The sequence below is a fragment of the Hydra vulgaris genome, chromosome 09 (genome assembly GCF_038396675.1).
Source record: "Hydra vulgaris chromosome 09, alternate assembly HydraT2T_AEP".
NCBI classification, from domain to species: Eukaryota; Metazoa; Cnidaria; class Hydrozoa; order Anthoathecata; family Hydridae; genus Hydra; species Hydra vulgaris.
In genome coordinates, this window is record NC_088928.1 from 62,111,011 (window position 1) to 62,129,125 (window position 18,115).

The 18,115-nt window shown below is 25.9% G+C and overlaps 1 protein-coding gene across 1 annotated transcript in view; it reads right to left on the reverse strand.

The window, feature by feature from the left end:
- Positions 1-2,370: 2,370 nt before the first annotated feature.
- LOC101240579 (RNA helicase aquarius) overlaps positions 2,371-18,115 on the reverse strand; it is a 79,472-nt gene continuing 63,727 nt past the window's right edge. Inside the window, exons 33-46 of the mRNA XM_065806281.1 lie at positions 17,503-17,547; positions 17,224-17,289; positions 17,075-17,122; positions 16,911-16,983; positions 16,733-16,839; positions 16,472-16,543; positions 16,337-16,396; positions 15,796-15,923; positions 15,549-15,720; positions 12,635-12,805; positions 4,887-5,084; positions 4,648-4,710; positions 4,464-4,565; positions 2,371-2,987 (exon numbers count right to left, since the gene is read on the reverse strand). Coding sequence (XP_065662353.1) covers positions 2,982-2,987; positions 4,464-4,565; positions 4,648-4,710; positions 4,887-5,084; positions 12,635-12,805; positions 15,549-15,720; positions 15,796-15,923; positions 16,337-16,396; positions 16,472-16,543; positions 16,733-16,839; positions 16,911-16,983; positions 17,075-17,122; positions 17,224-17,289; positions 17,503-17,547 — 1,311 coding nt within the window. The 3' untranslated portion in view covers positions 2,371-2,981. The remainder of the gene's footprint in view (positions 2,988-4,463; positions 4,566-4,647; positions 4,711-4,886; positions 5,085-12,634; positions 12,806-15,548; positions 15,721-15,795; positions 15,924-16,336; positions 16,397-16,471; positions 16,544-16,732; positions 16,840-16,910; positions 16,984-17,074; positions 17,123-17,223; positions 17,290-17,502; positions 17,548-18,115) is intronic.

An 18,115-nucleotide genomic window follows, 5' to 3' on the forward strand; every position in this document is an offset into this window, starting at 1 on the left:
TTATATTTCGCGTATTTTTTTTAACTTTTTGTGCATAGATGTTATCACATTTTTGTGAGATAAGAAATACAGGGAAGTGATCTGAAATGTCGCATTTAAATATTCCTGTTTTTATTTTTGATTTGAATTCATTAGTGACTACTTGATCTATGACTGTTGCGCTTTCTCTAGACATTTTTGTGGATTTATTAATTAGTGGAACACAGCCTTTCTGATATATGACGTTGAAAAAAATATTTGTAATTAAATGACTCATGTTCAGGCCAAGGTTAAAATCACCTACAAAATAAATGCTTTTATTTTCGCTTAATTTATTTTTAATTATGTTTTTAGAATGATTTCTCAATTGTTTTATTGAGCCGGAAAGTGGTCTGCGTAAAACGTGGATGATAATGTTATTGGGGTTTTATTTATTATTTCCACACATAGTGATTCACAATCATTAGTGGTTGAGCACAAATCTTTTTTTAGCTTGTATAATAAAGAATTACTTATAAATACACACAAACCATAAATACACATAAACGCATAAGGGGTAGTAATAACAGTATTGAAAACAGCCTAACTGAACAAGCTCGAAATAGGAATTTCTGAAATAATATCGAAATAGAGAATAAATCCGAAATTGTAAAAAAAGGAGTTGTAACTAAAATACGAAAAGCAGAATAAGATCGAAATTGTTCAAAAGAGATTAAGTTCGAAAAGGGACTTTACACCCTCAGTCGATATAGCAGCACGCCTTGCATGTTCTACCTACTTGTCAGTCGATGTAGCAACACTCTTCGCATGTTCTACCTCTTTGTTAGTTTTTCTATACTATTCTTAAAATTAAAGTTCGATATTGTTCTGTATATGCATTTTTGACATTATTTCATCTAAATCAATTTCGATTTTTTTTTTTTCGAATCAATTCCTAAAATTCAATTTTCGATATTAATTCCAAAAAAACCTTTCAATCAAATATTTTTTTGATATTAATCTGTTTTTCGAACAATATTTTTTCGATACTATTTTGCTTTCCCCACATAAGGTTTAACGGGTGATGCGGAAGTTATCGGACAAAATAAAAACGTCAATAACTTATTTATAAATAAAAAAACAAACTACTATTATATTTTTTTTAAATAAAGCATTTGTCTTTTAATAAAAATATTTTTTATATGAAAAAACACCACCATTTGCAATTGATCTCAATTTTGCTCTGACGCCTTTCATATGCGACAGTAAAAAGTTTAAATCAATTTCTTGTAGTTTTAGTTTAATGCGATCAATCAAAACTTGCTCTGTTGAAGCTTGCCAATCTCCCTCGTAAACCTTCTGTGCCAAATGTCCCCAAAAATTTTCAATTGGTAGTGCTTGAGGCGCATTTGGGGGATTGGATTCTTTATCAACGTAATAGACATATTAGTCCATCCAATTTAGAGAATCTTTAGAATAATGAGAACTTGCTAAATCTGGCCAAAATAAATAGTTAAAGTCTCCATGATACTTGTGAATAAATGGAAGAAGTCGTTTTTTTAAACATTCATTAATATAGATTGATGAATTGATCGCTACAGCCTTGGAAGTGCGAAACAATGGCTCGGACATACCACGGTCAGATATGGCTATCCACATTAATATTTTTTTTGGAAATTTCTCTTTTCCTATAAAACGAACACTTTCTGGGCATGTCTTTTTGTTGTTTGTGTAGTATCCAGAATTTCCAGGCATGTTGTCCCCTGCAAAACAAAAGTATTTTTCGTCATCGATGACTAGAAGCGATTTTGTGTTATAGAGTTGGTTAACTAGTTTCCTGCTTCTTTTCTTTGCCTTTATTTGTTGTTCTATAGTGTATTTTGGAGTCTTTTCACGTTTTCTATATTTAATATTCATTTTTTTTAACTGACGACCAATTGTCGATTGATTTATACCGAATTTAATACTTGTTTTTCTCTGACTGACCCCTTTGCGATTGTTGACAAGTCTCGTTAATTCGGCTTTCTTTTCTCTAGTCCAGGATGTCGGACGACCAGGGTGCTTTCTATCAGAAAACGATTGAACAGTTTCAAGTTTTTTTAGGTTATCATATATTGCACTTCGAGCAAATCCTTCCTTTTCAAAATAATTTACGATTTTATTTTTTTTTATATTAGATTTATTTACAAAAAACATTTTAAATCGCTTTTGAAAAGATTCTCGTTCAGCTGTATTTAACCACATTTTAAATAATCGTGTTTCAAATAATAAAGTATATATTTTATAGAACGTTTATGCCTACGCATAAAACCACAAAAACTAATTATTATGCTCAAATAATGAAATTAGGATTTGTCCGATAACTTCCGCATCACCCGTTATACCACGGTGAAAAATAAACAAAAACTTTAATTTTGACAAATCGAAATTTTCGACATTTTTTTAAGGTCGAATTAATTACACTGAAAGTTTTTATCTTTATTAATAACTGAAATATATTTTTTTAAATTTTGAGATGTTTTTGTTGTTGATAAAAAGTAAAAATTAATAAACGAGAGGGTCTTAATAAGTATGGGGTAGGGAGGACATTAATAAATGTCCTGCGTATTAAGAATCTATATTGACTCAAAACAGTTATGTCTTGCGCACATGATGTGATTGCGATTGGTAGTCTTCTATTAACTTCATTAAAATGGTAACATTTGCTTTAACTCATTTGTCGCTGATTGAAGCGAATGTTACAACCAATGTTACTGTTGCCGAATTATATTTATAAAAAATATAAATACATAAATAATATAATGCTGGAACAAGAAGACTGTCTTATTGCTGAGTACTGTTTACATAGCCAAGTTTTTACGTGTAGCGTCTGTGGCTGTGAAGTCAATAACCATTGTTGGAGCATTAAAATGTCTGTAAATGAATTAAAGTTAATCGATATTAAAACGTCGTCATTCTAAATGCTACAAGATATATTTTTGTTCGTTTTTTTTTCCAGATATTTCACTGCCAGGTTTTAGCTTTTACTTCTAAAAATTAAAAAAGCAATTTAATAGAAAACACCAATAGATAGTATATTAGACAACGCGTTCCATAAACTCAAATCATTATCATTATAAGTTTATAAAAAAAAAGAAAAAAATCTTTAAATTAGATAATGAAAACTTGATTTATAACTTTTTTTACATTTAAGTATCTATTTATTAACTTATTTCGTTTTTTTATTAGTTCTTTAATAATAAGTTTTATTTAATATTACTTATTTTATTCTAATGATTTTTATTCCATTATTTTTAGTTTATCTTAATAACCTTTATTTCATTATTTTAATGATTTAATTATTATAATACTTATAACAATAATTAACTATAATTTATACAATCAATTATACATTTATATAATCAATTACACAACAAAAATTTCATTCTAAACTCGTTTCTTTCATGGTTTTTAAAAACTTCTTGAAAATTTGCTCAATAATAATATTTTTTCTAGTTAATAGAAAATTTTTTTTTTGCATTTAATTAAACCAAAAAATAAAGTAACCCTTTAAAAAATTTAAAATTGAAGACTCGCTGCACAAAGTTTAATAAAACTCGCTGCACTAAGGAGCAAATAATCTCATACTTTAAATTTTTAAATAAGTTTAATATTGCATAATTGATGGATGATTACTAAATGAATAGCGTTTTTCAAAAAAGCTACAGTCAACAACAACATTTATACTGTTTTGAGAAAGACTATTTAACTAACATAAGAAAGACTAACTATACGACAAAGTATTTTTTGAATATCAATAACTTTGTAATCTTAAATAAAGATGAACAATTTTTTTATACATATTAACGTAGTTAGATTTGTACCTTTTTTCAATATTTTTCAAAATTTGTTTTGCGGTTTTTTAATCCAAACCTTAAAATAACTAAACTTTTGAAAAAAAAAGGACTTCCTTTTAGAAAAACTCTTCAAATGTCGAAAATATTTTACGCTTTTTAATTAATTGCATTTGAAGTATTTACAGACTTTTTAAAATTGTAAAAGCATTGCTATGTATGTAAAAGATAAAATATTTACACAATATTGGATATACAATTTAAATGGTTGTCTTTATAAACATGCTAAAATAATATATCTAACACATTAAAGCTTACAGTCACTCTCTGCAGTTCATCTACAAATTAACACTCTCTACAGTCAACAATTACATTTATTTACAAATTAACATTAATTTATTAACAAACGCTTTCTTCAGTCTACAACATTCATCTACAATAATAAATTACCATTTTCTACAGCCCACAACAATATTTATTTACAATAACAAATTAACACTCTCCACAGCCCACAAAAACATTTGTAATTTGTAAATAATATTCACAACTTGTGATTAGATGAAATAAAATACATACAATAAAAAAATAAAAACAAAGCAACAACAAATATTCATAAAAAAAAAATAAAATAAAAATACAAAGCAATAAATAAATATTAAAAAATTTACATACATTTATTTTTTTAATCTTTTCTCCATAAAAGTCATAAACATACTGTGCTAAGTGAGGCATGTCACGAATGATCAATGGATTACCCTCAGGTTGGACTGAATTCTTTAAAGAAAGTATTCCTTAACATAAGTATACATACCAGTAACATACAATATAAAAAAAAAGTTAAAATTAAAAAAAATACTAGTCTAGTTGTTGGATAGATTTCCCAGGGTGCTAGAAAAAGTTGTAATGGGCGAGAAACAAGCTAAAAAAAAATTTTTAGTTAAAAAACTATTTGCTTTTTCACTGGTAACTAAAAACTTTTAAAAAATAAGACAAACAAAATATAAAAACACTATATCAATAAAAAAAGAATTTAATAACTAACTGACTAAGAGCTGGTTGCAACTCAAAACAATAAAAAAGGAATTTAAGAACAACCTGGCTAAAAGCTGGACGCAACTCAAAACAATTTTGAAAAAGACTAACTCGAGCAAACACATATAAACCTAAACGTGCACGAGACATTGCCACAACTAATCGACGAACATCACGCAGATGGCCAACTGACTTAGTACGAACAAGGGATAATATTATATAGTCATTTTGCTGACCTTGGTACCTATCAACTGTTGTCACCTTAAAATAAACAAATTCATGTACTTAGACTCACATCACATAAAAATCACATATATATATACATATATGTATGTATACATATATATATATATATATATATATATATATATATATATATATATATATATATATATATATATATATATATATATATATATATATATATATATATATATATATATATATATTATTATTATTATTTCCAATAATAAATTACATGTTTTATTAACTTATTATTGTTTCCAATAATAAGTAACAATGTTTTATTAAAATTTCTGTATTTAGGGTTAATCCATAATTAATCATTTCTACAGTATGTAGAAATGATTAATTATGGATAACCCAGAATACAGAAATTTTAATAAAACATTGTAACTTATTATTGGAAACAATTTTTTTTTAAACAAACCAAATAAAATTATGTCAAAAAAATTATAGTATATTGCAATTGAGTTAAATTTCAATTTGAAAATTATCATTTACAATTAAAAAAAAAAAAAAAAAACCAAAATAACTTTCTTTTATAGTTCAAATTAAAAAAACTATTTATACTATTTTGTGCAAAATTTATAAAATGCAAAAAAAAAGTTAAGTTATTTTCTAATATCAATTTTTTTTTTTTTCATTTAACTTTTTTACTTTTGTACAGCTATTAAATTTTATTTTCATAATTATCGTGATGTAAAATTGTCATTCCTTAATCTAGGTTGTCATCATTTTAATTATTCTTAATTATAATAAATTAATATTATTATTAAATTATTCCATATATTATAATAAATTATAAGTTTTACTTTATTACGTTTGTTACGATCAATATTTATAATTATCATTATTACAATTTAATATCAATATTAAATAGGATGATGAACTTAACGCCTCAGCAAACCAAACAAGTGGAAGAGACTATTCAAAAAAAGCTTGACATCGAAGTAAAAAAATGAAATGCTAAGTAGAGCTAGAAAGTTTAGAGCTAGAAGTTAGAGCTAAGTTTAGAGCTAGAAAAAGCTCTCAAACTTTAGCAAGACAAAAAAAATGAGTAAAAATTTCAGGTTCGCAATGAGGGAGCATGCAATTCAGAATTAAATAAAGTTCAAAGTAACGGTGGCCAGAAAATACTCGATCAATTGATCAATAGTTATCAATTCAATAGCTATTGAGCAACAACACAAAAAGAAGGGGAAAAAAAATATTATCATTTTCGGAGTTGCAAAATTAAGTAAAACAACTATAATTGACATTCAACAAATTACTGAAATTCTTCACACTATAAATTAGGAAGAAATCAAACCTACTCATTAAAAGGTTGAAATCTCGAACAGATAAACCAGGTCCAATTGTTGAAGAACTACCAGATAAGGCTGATTGATATCGAATATTAGCTGCAGCAAAAAATTTAAAAGGGAACCTTGAATTTGGAAACATGTTCAGCCCTGGTTTAACTAAAGCAGAAAAATTATTAGACTTTCAACTGTTAACTAAACAGAATGAACTAAAGAATTCTTTGAAAAACGATTCTAAACGTTGTCAAACTTAAAGTATCACAGCAAGAACAAAAAGTAATGAATTGAAATGTTGGTACATTAACGCCACATCTTTAGAAAACAAACTGCTGGAATTTGAAGCTTCTAAAAAAGTACATCAATTAGATATCATTGCAGTGACAGAAACGTGGTTTTTTAGCAACTCGATACCAATTTTAGATGTCTATTAATTATAACGAAAAAACAGAAGTAACGGTGACGAGGTGGTGGCATAGCTATTTACATCGAGAAAGATTTTGTGCTATATGAAGTGACTTTTTCAAATATTGAACAAAATCTTGAGATAATATGGTTAACTATAGCAAAATAAGAAGAGAAAATATTAATAGGACGCATATACCGCCCAGGAAATTCGATTTTAAATGAACAATTAAACGATGCAATAAAAAAATTCTAAAATTGAAATTAATAGAAAAGTATATACAAGTTTGTTATTGATAGGAGACTTTAATTATCCTAAAATTACATGGTGAAACGGTCTAATTGAAAACAATAAAACAAGTGATAATGAACCCGACAAAGAATTTGCTCGTACTGTAAATAAATCTTCATTGTATCAACATGTTAGTGATGCACATTCTTTAACAACAGTATTATGTCTCTAAGTACTATACACTTAATATTTACTGATAAACCTAACAACGCATTTGAACTAATGTATTTTCCTCCTCCTGGCAACAACAAACAAGGACATTCTGTATTAATATGGAAATAAGCCATCGACAGTGAACCAACTAAAAGCAAAAATAAAATATCAAATAAATATTTTGACTATCATAATGAAAACTATTCTGAAATAAATATGTTTAAGGAATGAACTGGGCAATGCATTTTAAGAATTTAATCGCAGACAAAACATATAATAAATTTTTATTAACTTACTTAAATATCATAAATTAATAAAAATTTATTATACATTTTTTTCATTGTTTTTCCAATTAAGTGTATCGCATATTATTTTTCAAAATCAATTAGTTTTTTCTTAAAATAAATATTTTCGCGATTCGTCTTTATAAAAAATTTGTTTTTTCTTTTATAAATTAGCATTTTTTCCGGCTATTTTTAAAAGTATAGAATATTTTTGTCTAGGTTTTTTATTAATGTACCTCACGCTAAATTTACTTTTTAAATAGAAGTATGATTATTTGCTCTTTTGAGCAGAGATTTTCATTCAACATAAAGTGCATTTGAATTTAAATTACTTCAAATCTCTGTATGGAAGCCTATAATATCCTAAAGTTAAATTTAATTTGATTTACTTAATGGATAAAGTAAATCACAGTAAATTTACCTATAAACTAAATCAAAGCAACCAGTTAAGTTACTACAGTTAATATACTAAAGTTAAGTTACTTAACTATTTAATTTACATAATATACTCAAAAAATTGCAAAAGTTAGCCATACAAATGTTTAGCCATACAAATGTTTCTATTTATATCTTATATGTTGTAAGCACATAATAAGCTTCTAACTTAAAATCATTTGAACAAGAAATGTAGAACAGAAAATAAAAAATGCTTTTTTTAATATTTACATTTTATTTAAAGCGATATAAAGATGAAATAATTTCTATAAATATGCTTATTTTTAGGATTTTTTTTTTTAAAAGAAATTTATTTTTATTTTGTAAAAACTCTCTTAATCTTGCAACTGAAATTTGAAATTAAAATTTTTTTTTAATACTCGCTGACAATAATTATAAACTTATTTGAAGCAACGCCCATAGTACCCAGTGATGAAGCGAGGATCATTCCTGAAAGTCAAACATAGATCTGGCTACAGCAACAATATTAGCAATATATACAGCAACAGATTTAGAAAAAAGTGCAAGTGAAGAAGAAAGTTTTACTAAAATCGTACACATTTTGATTTAATTTTTTTTTCTATTGCATACATTAAACCAATGATTATTGTAAACATTAAACCAAAAATTAAGTTATAAAAAATTTAAATTAAAATAATAAATTATTCTACTTCTATTTGAAAAACGATTAACAGGCAACTTGAAAATGCAAATTAAATTAATCAGGAAAACAAGATAAAGGGAGTGAATTCCAAAGAACTGATGTTCTAGGAAAAAAACTAGATGAATAAGAATTTCTGGAGCACTTAGTACAGTCACAGTAAATGGATGATACTTAATTGAATGAGGAGTAAAAAAAGAATGAATTTTAGTAGATAATACAAGAGACACTAACTCTTTTATTATAGCATTTATAAAAAAGAGAAAGAGAAACAATATTACAACTATCTGATAATGGCTGAAGGTTGGCTGCAAGAGCCAGTTCAACTATGTTTACAATGCGTTTTTCACCTTGTCCAAAAGAGAAAGGGCACCATTCAAAGATCCACTCCAGATATGACAACATTACTCCATACAAGGACAGATTTGAGAATTATAGAGATAAATAATAGAATCCGGAGTAAGAAAGTGGCGAGCATGAAAAAAAGATGCAACCGTAGTAGATGCTAATTTTGTAATGGACTTGATATATGGTTTCCAAGAACGATTAGAAGTAATATATATTTAAGCATATACTTATTCATAATTTGACCTAATTTTTTTTCTCACTTTTATTTTAAAAGAATTTGAACGAAAAGATTGAATGAAAACATCAACTTAAAAACCCTTTAAATCCAAAAATTAATAATACTTAAATTTTTAATAGTATGCAAGACTTTTTAAAAGTTTATTTGCTTTGATCTCACTCGTTTGGTCAAAAACATGCTATAAATATAGATGTTTTTGTGCAAATATAATGTTTAAATTTTTATGACAATAATGTTTTAATTTATTAATTAGAACAATTCTATTTATTTACCTTGTTTTATTTTAAACACATTTTATTAATGCTATAAACTGTATTAAACAACAAAATTTTTTACAGTTTATATAATATTAATAACATAAAATGTTATTAATGCTACAAACTGTATTAAACAGCAAAATTTTTTACATTTTATAACATTAATAACATAAAATGTTATTAATGCTATAAACGGTATTAAACAGCAAAATTTTTTACAGTTTATAACATTAATAATATAAAATGTTATTAATGCTATAAACTGTATTAAACAGCAAAATTTTTTACAGTTTATAACAATAACATAAAATGTTATTAATGTTATAAACTGTATTAAACAGCAAAATTTTTTACAGTTTATAACATTAATAACATAAAATGTTATTAATGCTACAAACTGTATTAAACAGCAAAATATTTTACATTTTTTAACATTAATAACATAAAATGTTTTTAATGCTATAAACGGTATTAAACAGCAAAATTTTTTACAGTTTATAACATTAATAACATAAAATGTTATTAATGCTATAAACTGTATTAAACAGCAAAATTTTTTACAGTTTATAACATTAATAACATAAAATGTTATTAATGCTATAAACTGTATTAAACAGCAAAATTTTTTACAGTTTATAACATTAATAACATAAAATGTTATTAATGCTATAAACTGTATTAAACAGCAAAATTTTTTACAGTTTATAACAATAACATAAAATGTTATTAATGTTATAAACTGTCAAAAATTTGTTTTATATTAACACAAGCTCTTTATATTGACAAAATAACTTCGTGATATTGTTTTACAGTTGTTTATAGCTTTTTACAATAACAAATTGAATGCTCTTTAAAAATAAAGCATGTTTAATCGTCAGCATGAACTTTATTAAATAGTTTTCTATAACCTATTTAAAAAGGTTTATGTATTGTAATATTTGCATTTTTACTTTCACTTTTCATGTTAAGTAGAAACAATTACTAAAAGTAATATTGTAATAATATTAAATATGTTGCTTGCTAATTACACTATAACTGCAACTTAAACTTTAAATTAAAACATAAGCTGTAAATTATTACAGTAACTTATGCTATTTTAAAGTCCGCCAAACAAGAAAATTATAAGATAATATTTAAATATGAGAGGTATTATGTTAAAAAAATAGAAAGCAGCACCAGGCAGGATTTAGATGATTTCAAAAAAAGAAATTTTTTTTTCCCGGTTAGATTTTTTTCATTAGCTCTGTCAATAAAAGTTAACATTTCTAATTTAGCTAAAAAAAATGTGACGAGAATTCAAAACAAATAAATTGCTGAAAAATAAAAGAAATAAAAATGTGTGTATTTTTCTTTCTATTTTATATACGTCCAAAGTTAAATGTATTGGTAATAAGGGACAAAAATAAAATTTAAATAAAATAGCAGAATATTAAACTAAATAAAATTATTATTTTATACATTTTATTTATTTTTTTGTTATAAAAAAGTTAAATATTTTCTCTAACAAGCAAGTTTAACTTTAATTATTTCTACGATATATGTATAGGCCTTGAGATGAAGCGGGAGCAATCGCTCTGCACACGTGAAACACACCTGTAAACAACCTTCTGGGCGTGACAAATAGCGCTCGCTATTTTTGTTATGAGAGTAAAAAATTTTGCTCGTTTGAAGAACTTGCGAGGGAGAAAATAATAAGTAGATTTTATAGAAAACATTTTTAGTAAATTTTTTTTGCTGAAGCCAAAATATGTTTAAACAGTAGTAGCTTGCATATTGTTAAATAAAGAAGTTATATACGTAATAGTAAACGTAAAAGTAAGTCACGCATAATTTATGCATGACATACTTCAAATTTAATTTACGCAAATAAGTTCAAATTAAAATAGATTTATTTCTTCTATTTAACTAAATCCAGCGTAAAATAGCGCTTTCAGTTTAAATTAGAAAGCAGTTTTCTAAACAATGAAAAGTTATGAAGCCATTACTGCTAACAGATAGAATGAAATGTTTACTATTTTCAAAACGTTTCGTCCCAATCAAAATAGAAAATTTAAGTTAAAAAATTAAAACTTGATTGAGTTTTGAAAAATTAAAAGTTTTAATTAACAAGATTTTGTAAAAACGTAAGATTCTTTTGCTTTATTGTTTTTAATTTTTCACACATCTTTTGTAAAGAAAAGAAATATTCTTAATCTTCTTCTTTTTTTTTTTTAAAGTATTATTTATTTTTAAATTAAATTAAAAATTTTTCTGTTGTTTAGAATGTCGGCAATCAATCATGTTAATTCAAACCCTAAAATGAAACAAAGTTATGTAGCCATCTTATAGTAAAATGGCAAAATTTCATCAAAATTTCATGTTTTTATTTAATATCAAAAGTAACATATTTTTCCAGTAGATAGACAAATATATAAACTAAAAAACCAAAACTTTTTTGTCTCATTTCCTGGATTTCACATAAAAAAATTCAAACAAAAAATCGTCCACTTTTTTCCTTGTAAGCACTAGTATGCTTTTGAGTGACCCCTCTTCATACTTGCATACGTTATTTATGGATGGCCCCATGGTAACCAATTTCCAACTCTGAATATTGCTCTCGATGACTTGATGCCGAATGTGCATAATCGGGCTGGGCAATTTTATTCATCACATGCACTGTGTGTGTATACACACACACACACACACACACACACACACACACACACACACACACACACACACACACACACACACACACACACACACATGAAGTTTTAAATCATATCAAACTTTTTTTTCAGCATATAAATTAAAACTTTAATTTATAACTCTGTCCCCTCTACCTACATATTTTTCATAAGTAAATTTAATAAGAAAAGTTACTACAGCTGTCATTTGTAAGTTTACAATTAAAAATGGTATTAAACCTAAAATGTGTGAAAAATGAAATACTGAAAATTAAAAATATACATGATATATATATAAATATAAAAAAAATTAGGAGCATACTTATAGAAACTCATAGAAAATTATAAATATTATAAGATTATAAGAACAATACCAAAAATATTAAATAATAAAAAATAATATCAAGTTATAAAAAGAAAGGCATAGGTAAGTGTTAAATGCAAAATATTTAATTAAGCAAATATAAAAATAAATTTGTCAGTGTTGAAATTAGATTTAAAAATAAATTTATAAAACAAAAACAGCTTTACTTTAAGTGGCTTTCCAATTAACGGATTATCAGCACATCTTTTATTGATAACATCCCGAATAAGATGCTTCTGCCCATTATAAGTAGTTAAAATTGAAATTGATGTTGCAGGATATCCAAGCAAACGCATATACATAAACAGTGCAACACTATACTCAGCTTCTGCAAGATTCTAAAAGCAAAGTTTAGCAATATAAATACACACAATAACAAGTTATCATGCTATGTTCATTTTTATATAAAAAAGTTATATAGCAATAAAAAACTGTTTGTACTGTTGCTACTAAAGCCTACCATTGTTAAGTAAATCTTAATTAGGATCAGTAAGGGATAGGATGCTTTTTTGTGTAAACAAATTTCATAATTTTTTAATTAATTTGAGTTATGGATTAGCATTGAACTTATTTATATTTAACATATTTTTAAATCTGTTGATTTTCAACAGTTCTGCAACTAGAAGTCTAGCCATTTGAACTCTTTAATAGTTTGTTAGAAATTGAATTTCAAACTGATTCTCCCAACAGTCTATTTGATGTTACATAACAACCCTTAGCATCATCATTAGTTTTTGCAGAAAAATTTATTCAAATGTATCTGCAAAAAAAACAACAGGAAAAAAATATAAAATAGGAATGGTCCATTAAATAAAAATGCAAGTTCTGGTCACACGTCACATAAACGTGAAATCAAAAGATATTTAAACAAGTTTTTGCATAACGCAAAACTGCTGAACGCGTAAGCAAATCGCCTTATCGCAAGCAAAATGTGAGCTGCGTAACGCTTCTTAACAAGATATTATAATATATAAATATACATATATATATATGCATAAATATATATATACATACATATATATATATACATAAATATATATATATATATTGAGGTCGGCAATTTATTGCCGACCTGTTGGAGGTCAGCATTAGGTTGGCAAAAAAAACCTGACACAAAGGGGTTACCATAAAACATAGAAACAAGGCCGGTAGTTAAGTCGGCATTGCCGAATGTTGACCCTAATTCTGAGGGTTGATATATATGTATATATATATATATATATATATATATATATATATATATATATATATATATATATATATATATATATATATATATATGTATATATACATATGTATATATGTATATATATATGTATATATAAACAGGGTGCAGGAAAATTTCGGAAACTTTTTTCGCTTTAAAATTTTTATTGAGTAAAACAATGCTTTATTAATATTTTTATATTGTTGAATTTGTTATTCAATGCTCTCTTGAATGATGTATTAAACGTTTTTAAATGTTTTTCAATTTTCAGATGTCTATCAAACGTCAAAACATTTGTACGTCTATAATTTCACTGCATCAGCAAATAAACGTCAAATTGAAATTGTGCATTTACTCAATGTCAGTAAATCTGTTTCGATGAGACAAATGGCCAGAGAAATCGGCATTGATGAGCACAGTGTCCATCATATTGTCAAAAAAGAACTAAAACCCAAGTCTTTAAAGCTTCAAAAAGCCCAGCATCTAGATGACAAAAAATGCGAAATAAGAAAACAAAAATGTCAAAGGTTGTTATGAGAGCGCGGTGCTGAATTTCAATGAAAAGTTCTTTTTTCAGACGAAAATTTCTTCAGTGTTGAGCAAGCCCACAATGTCCAAAATAATCGTGTACTTGCTTCAGGGTCTTCTGAGGCTAACAAAAAAGGTTGCATTGTTTCACGCACCCAGAAGCCAGCTGGAGTGATGGTTTGGGCCGGAGTGTCATTTTTGGGCAAAACAGCTTATTTTTGTCGAAAATGGAATCAAAATCAACGCCAACAACTATGTCACCAACATTCTTCAAGCCGTAGTGTTGCCTTGGACCCAACAAACCTACCCGAACCAAAATTAGAGCTTTCAACAAGATTCTGCGCCAGCACATCAAGCAAAAACAATGCAAGAATTTTGTAAAAACAATTTTCTGGCATTTTGGTCGCCTCAGCAATGGTCCCTGTATTTGCCCAACTTGAACCCACTTGACTACGCCATCTGGGGGATTCTAGAGGCAAAGGTTTCTTCTAAACCACACAAGTCGGTGGAGTCGTTGAAGCGCGATTTGGTGAAAGCGTGGAGCAAAATCGACGAAAAAATGGTGCACGCTGCATGTATAAAAACAACTAATGGCTATTTAATTTGTATATGGTACTTATTATTTGTGAAACATTAAAAAAAAAAAAAAATTAACATCAAGAACATTTACTTCAACATAATTAAAAAAAAAATGTAAAAAAGTTTCATATTTTGCTTACTACATTTATGAAACGTAGTAACCAAAATGAAATAAAAAAAATTATTGCTTTATGAAAATCATTTACACAAACAAATACAAACATGACATTAATACTTTTTATGAAGAAAAAACATCATAACAGCACTTGTAATAAAACTAATGATAAAATAGTAAAAATCTCTCAAGCCTTTATTAAACTTATAAAATTATTTTACTACTTTTTTAAAAGAAAATTATTTTAAAAACAGTAGATTTGTTCGCCATGTTTTTTTCTTTTTTTTTTTCTCTTCTCTTTTCCTCTCACTCACTCTCTCTTCTTTAGCTAGAAAAAGTATTAAGAGTTAAAATATGTGTTTTTGTTTAAAGTGAGCAAAATATACTACTGTGCTGACCTCAATAGAAGTAAATTATTAGTTTGTTGGCAGATAGTGTACTCTATTTAAGATAATTTTAGAACAGTGATGCTTAGATATTTTATATATAATGACCTTAGAATTGTCACAACAGTAAAACAGACACTTAATTTTTAATTGATGTATGTATGATGTGATGTATGGTGTATCCATATGTTAGAAAAGTATTTTTTTTTTGTCTAAAATTGTTCCCATACAAAATTACATTTAAATAGAATTAAAATATAAAATACCTGATAAAAGTAAGGATTGGGCTCAGATTCTCCAACACCATTAAAGTCTTGAACATCAATTAATTGGTAGTCATAAAACATTCCTGGGTTTCCATGCTTAAATTTAGACCAAGTAACAACATGCTGCAAATCACCTAGTTTATCGTATCTCCAACTATATAACTGACAGAGGCTAAAAAATAACATATGTGGGATGATAAATTTTGTTCAAAAATTAAAATTTTTAAATAACTTAATTTTTTTTTACCTTGGCCTTGCTCGCCCCTGTGCATCTAGCTGAACATAGGGAACACCAAGTCTCACAAATCTTGTGAACAAAGATTGTTCCATATTAGAAAACTTTTGGAAAGCCATATTTTTGATGACTGGAGGAAGCTATGCATATAAGTATATAAAATATAATACCAGTGATCTATATACTAGATTATATGCAATTTATTATTACTTGCTATGTATATAACGTATATATGATATAATACAAGTATATATGATTTATTTACAAACTTAGATTATTAGGCTATCAGTTCGTTACTAGGTATAAAAGATAATTAAATTGATAATTTTAATGGCTTATTTTATTTACATTTATTTATTTTATTTTATTTACATTTATTTACTTATTTATTTACATTTATTTTTAATAAAAATTTCAACTTTTCTTCTTCTTTATATTATTTTTCCATTTTTATTATTTCATTTTTGTATTTATTAACTAAACACCTTTTTATTTTTTTTGATTATTTTATTTGTGATTCAAATAACTAATAAAAAAACAAAAAAATAAGAACCTGGTGGTGATCACCAATCAATATGACTCTTTTTAAACGATTATGTCCATCCTGAGGATTCTATATTAACATAAACTTATACATTTGTATTAAAAAAAAAATAAACTTTCACAAAAGGAGTAATATAATTCTTACTTGCAACATCAACGGGATAAAAGTTTCAATTTCAAGGATTTGAGCTGCTTCTTCCATCAAAACATTATCATACTAAAAATAAAATACCATACTAAAATAAAATATTATCATGCTAAAAATATAATAAAACATCATACTAAAAACAAAACAAACTAAAAATAAAAAAAACATCATGCTAAAAATAAAACTGTTTGTTATAGTGTATATACAACCTTTGTATATAAAATATTGTAGATATTTAAAAAAGTACAAATATAATACTTTAAAATTTAATTCTACAAGATCCCTTCTTCGCAAGGCAGCATGGGTACAAGTCATGGCAATAATTTTTGCAGTCTTAATCAGTAAATACTTTGAACGATCCCTTCCTAAATAGAAAATTTTGGATAAATACTATTATTAAATACTAGATATTAAACATAATTTATACAATACATACCACTTCGTAAAAGCTCAAAAGCCCTGAACTCTTCTAGTTCAGTGAAAATCTTTTGAATGTGTCTGTAACAACCCTACACAAATATTTAAAAAAAAACAACCAGCATAACTAAATAATAATAAACTCATAAAATAAAATAATAAAATAAGTAACAAAAATTCAACTTCAGCAATTATCCAATCCTCTTCATAAGAACGTTGTTTGAACAATGGCTAAATAAGTAAATGACACTACATCTACTATTTTTTAAAAGAAATTAGTTTAAACAAAGAGAAAAAAAATATATATATAAAAAAAAAAATGAAAAACTTACTTGAGGTGCATTTAAAAAATAAACTTTAAAAGGAAACAATTCAGAAACTGATTCAGCATCATCAACCTTTAAAGAAACAAACTTTTATAAACCTCTCTAAAAAAACTCTTCAGCTCTTCAAATTATAAACTTTTCTATAAATACAATCTTTTTTATGCAAATCTTTCATAGATTCAACCAGTTAAAAAATCCCACTTTAAGAATTCTTTTTTTTAAATATATTTAAAAAATTATATAACAATAATAAATGTTAAAAATTATCTATACAACTCATTCAACCTTATGCTTTAGTTGACAGATATACTTTTCCCATCGTGAGACAATCTACATATAAAAAATGAAATATAAACAACTAAAATGTAAAAGCATTAATAATAAAAATATACACAAAAATGTTGTCGTCGTCATCGTCGTCGTCGTCGTTGTCATCATCATCATCATCAAAAACAATATCTTTTACTTGAAAAACTCAAGTAAAGATATTGTTTATTATTTTCAACAAATTTTTCGCCACAGTTGATAAGTTCCTTTTTTTGTTAGACTGATTTAAAAGCCTTGAGCTGTTGAGGAATTTCAACATAAGGATTTTACTTCTAAAGTTGCTTTTACGGGGTTACCACTATTAAAACTGAGGCTAAAAATAAGGACTTTAAGAAGAATTAAGGATATTTTTTTCAATTTATAAGGAGATTTGGTCGAGAACGCCAATTTTTTCAAGGAAAAAAATAAGGAGAATTAAGGAGAAAATGATTACTTTAAAAACAGAATCTTTCTTTTTTCAATAAATACTAAATATAAATAGATAAACTATTATAAATATAATATACTATACACACATATAAATATATATATATATATATATATATTATATATATATATATATATATATATA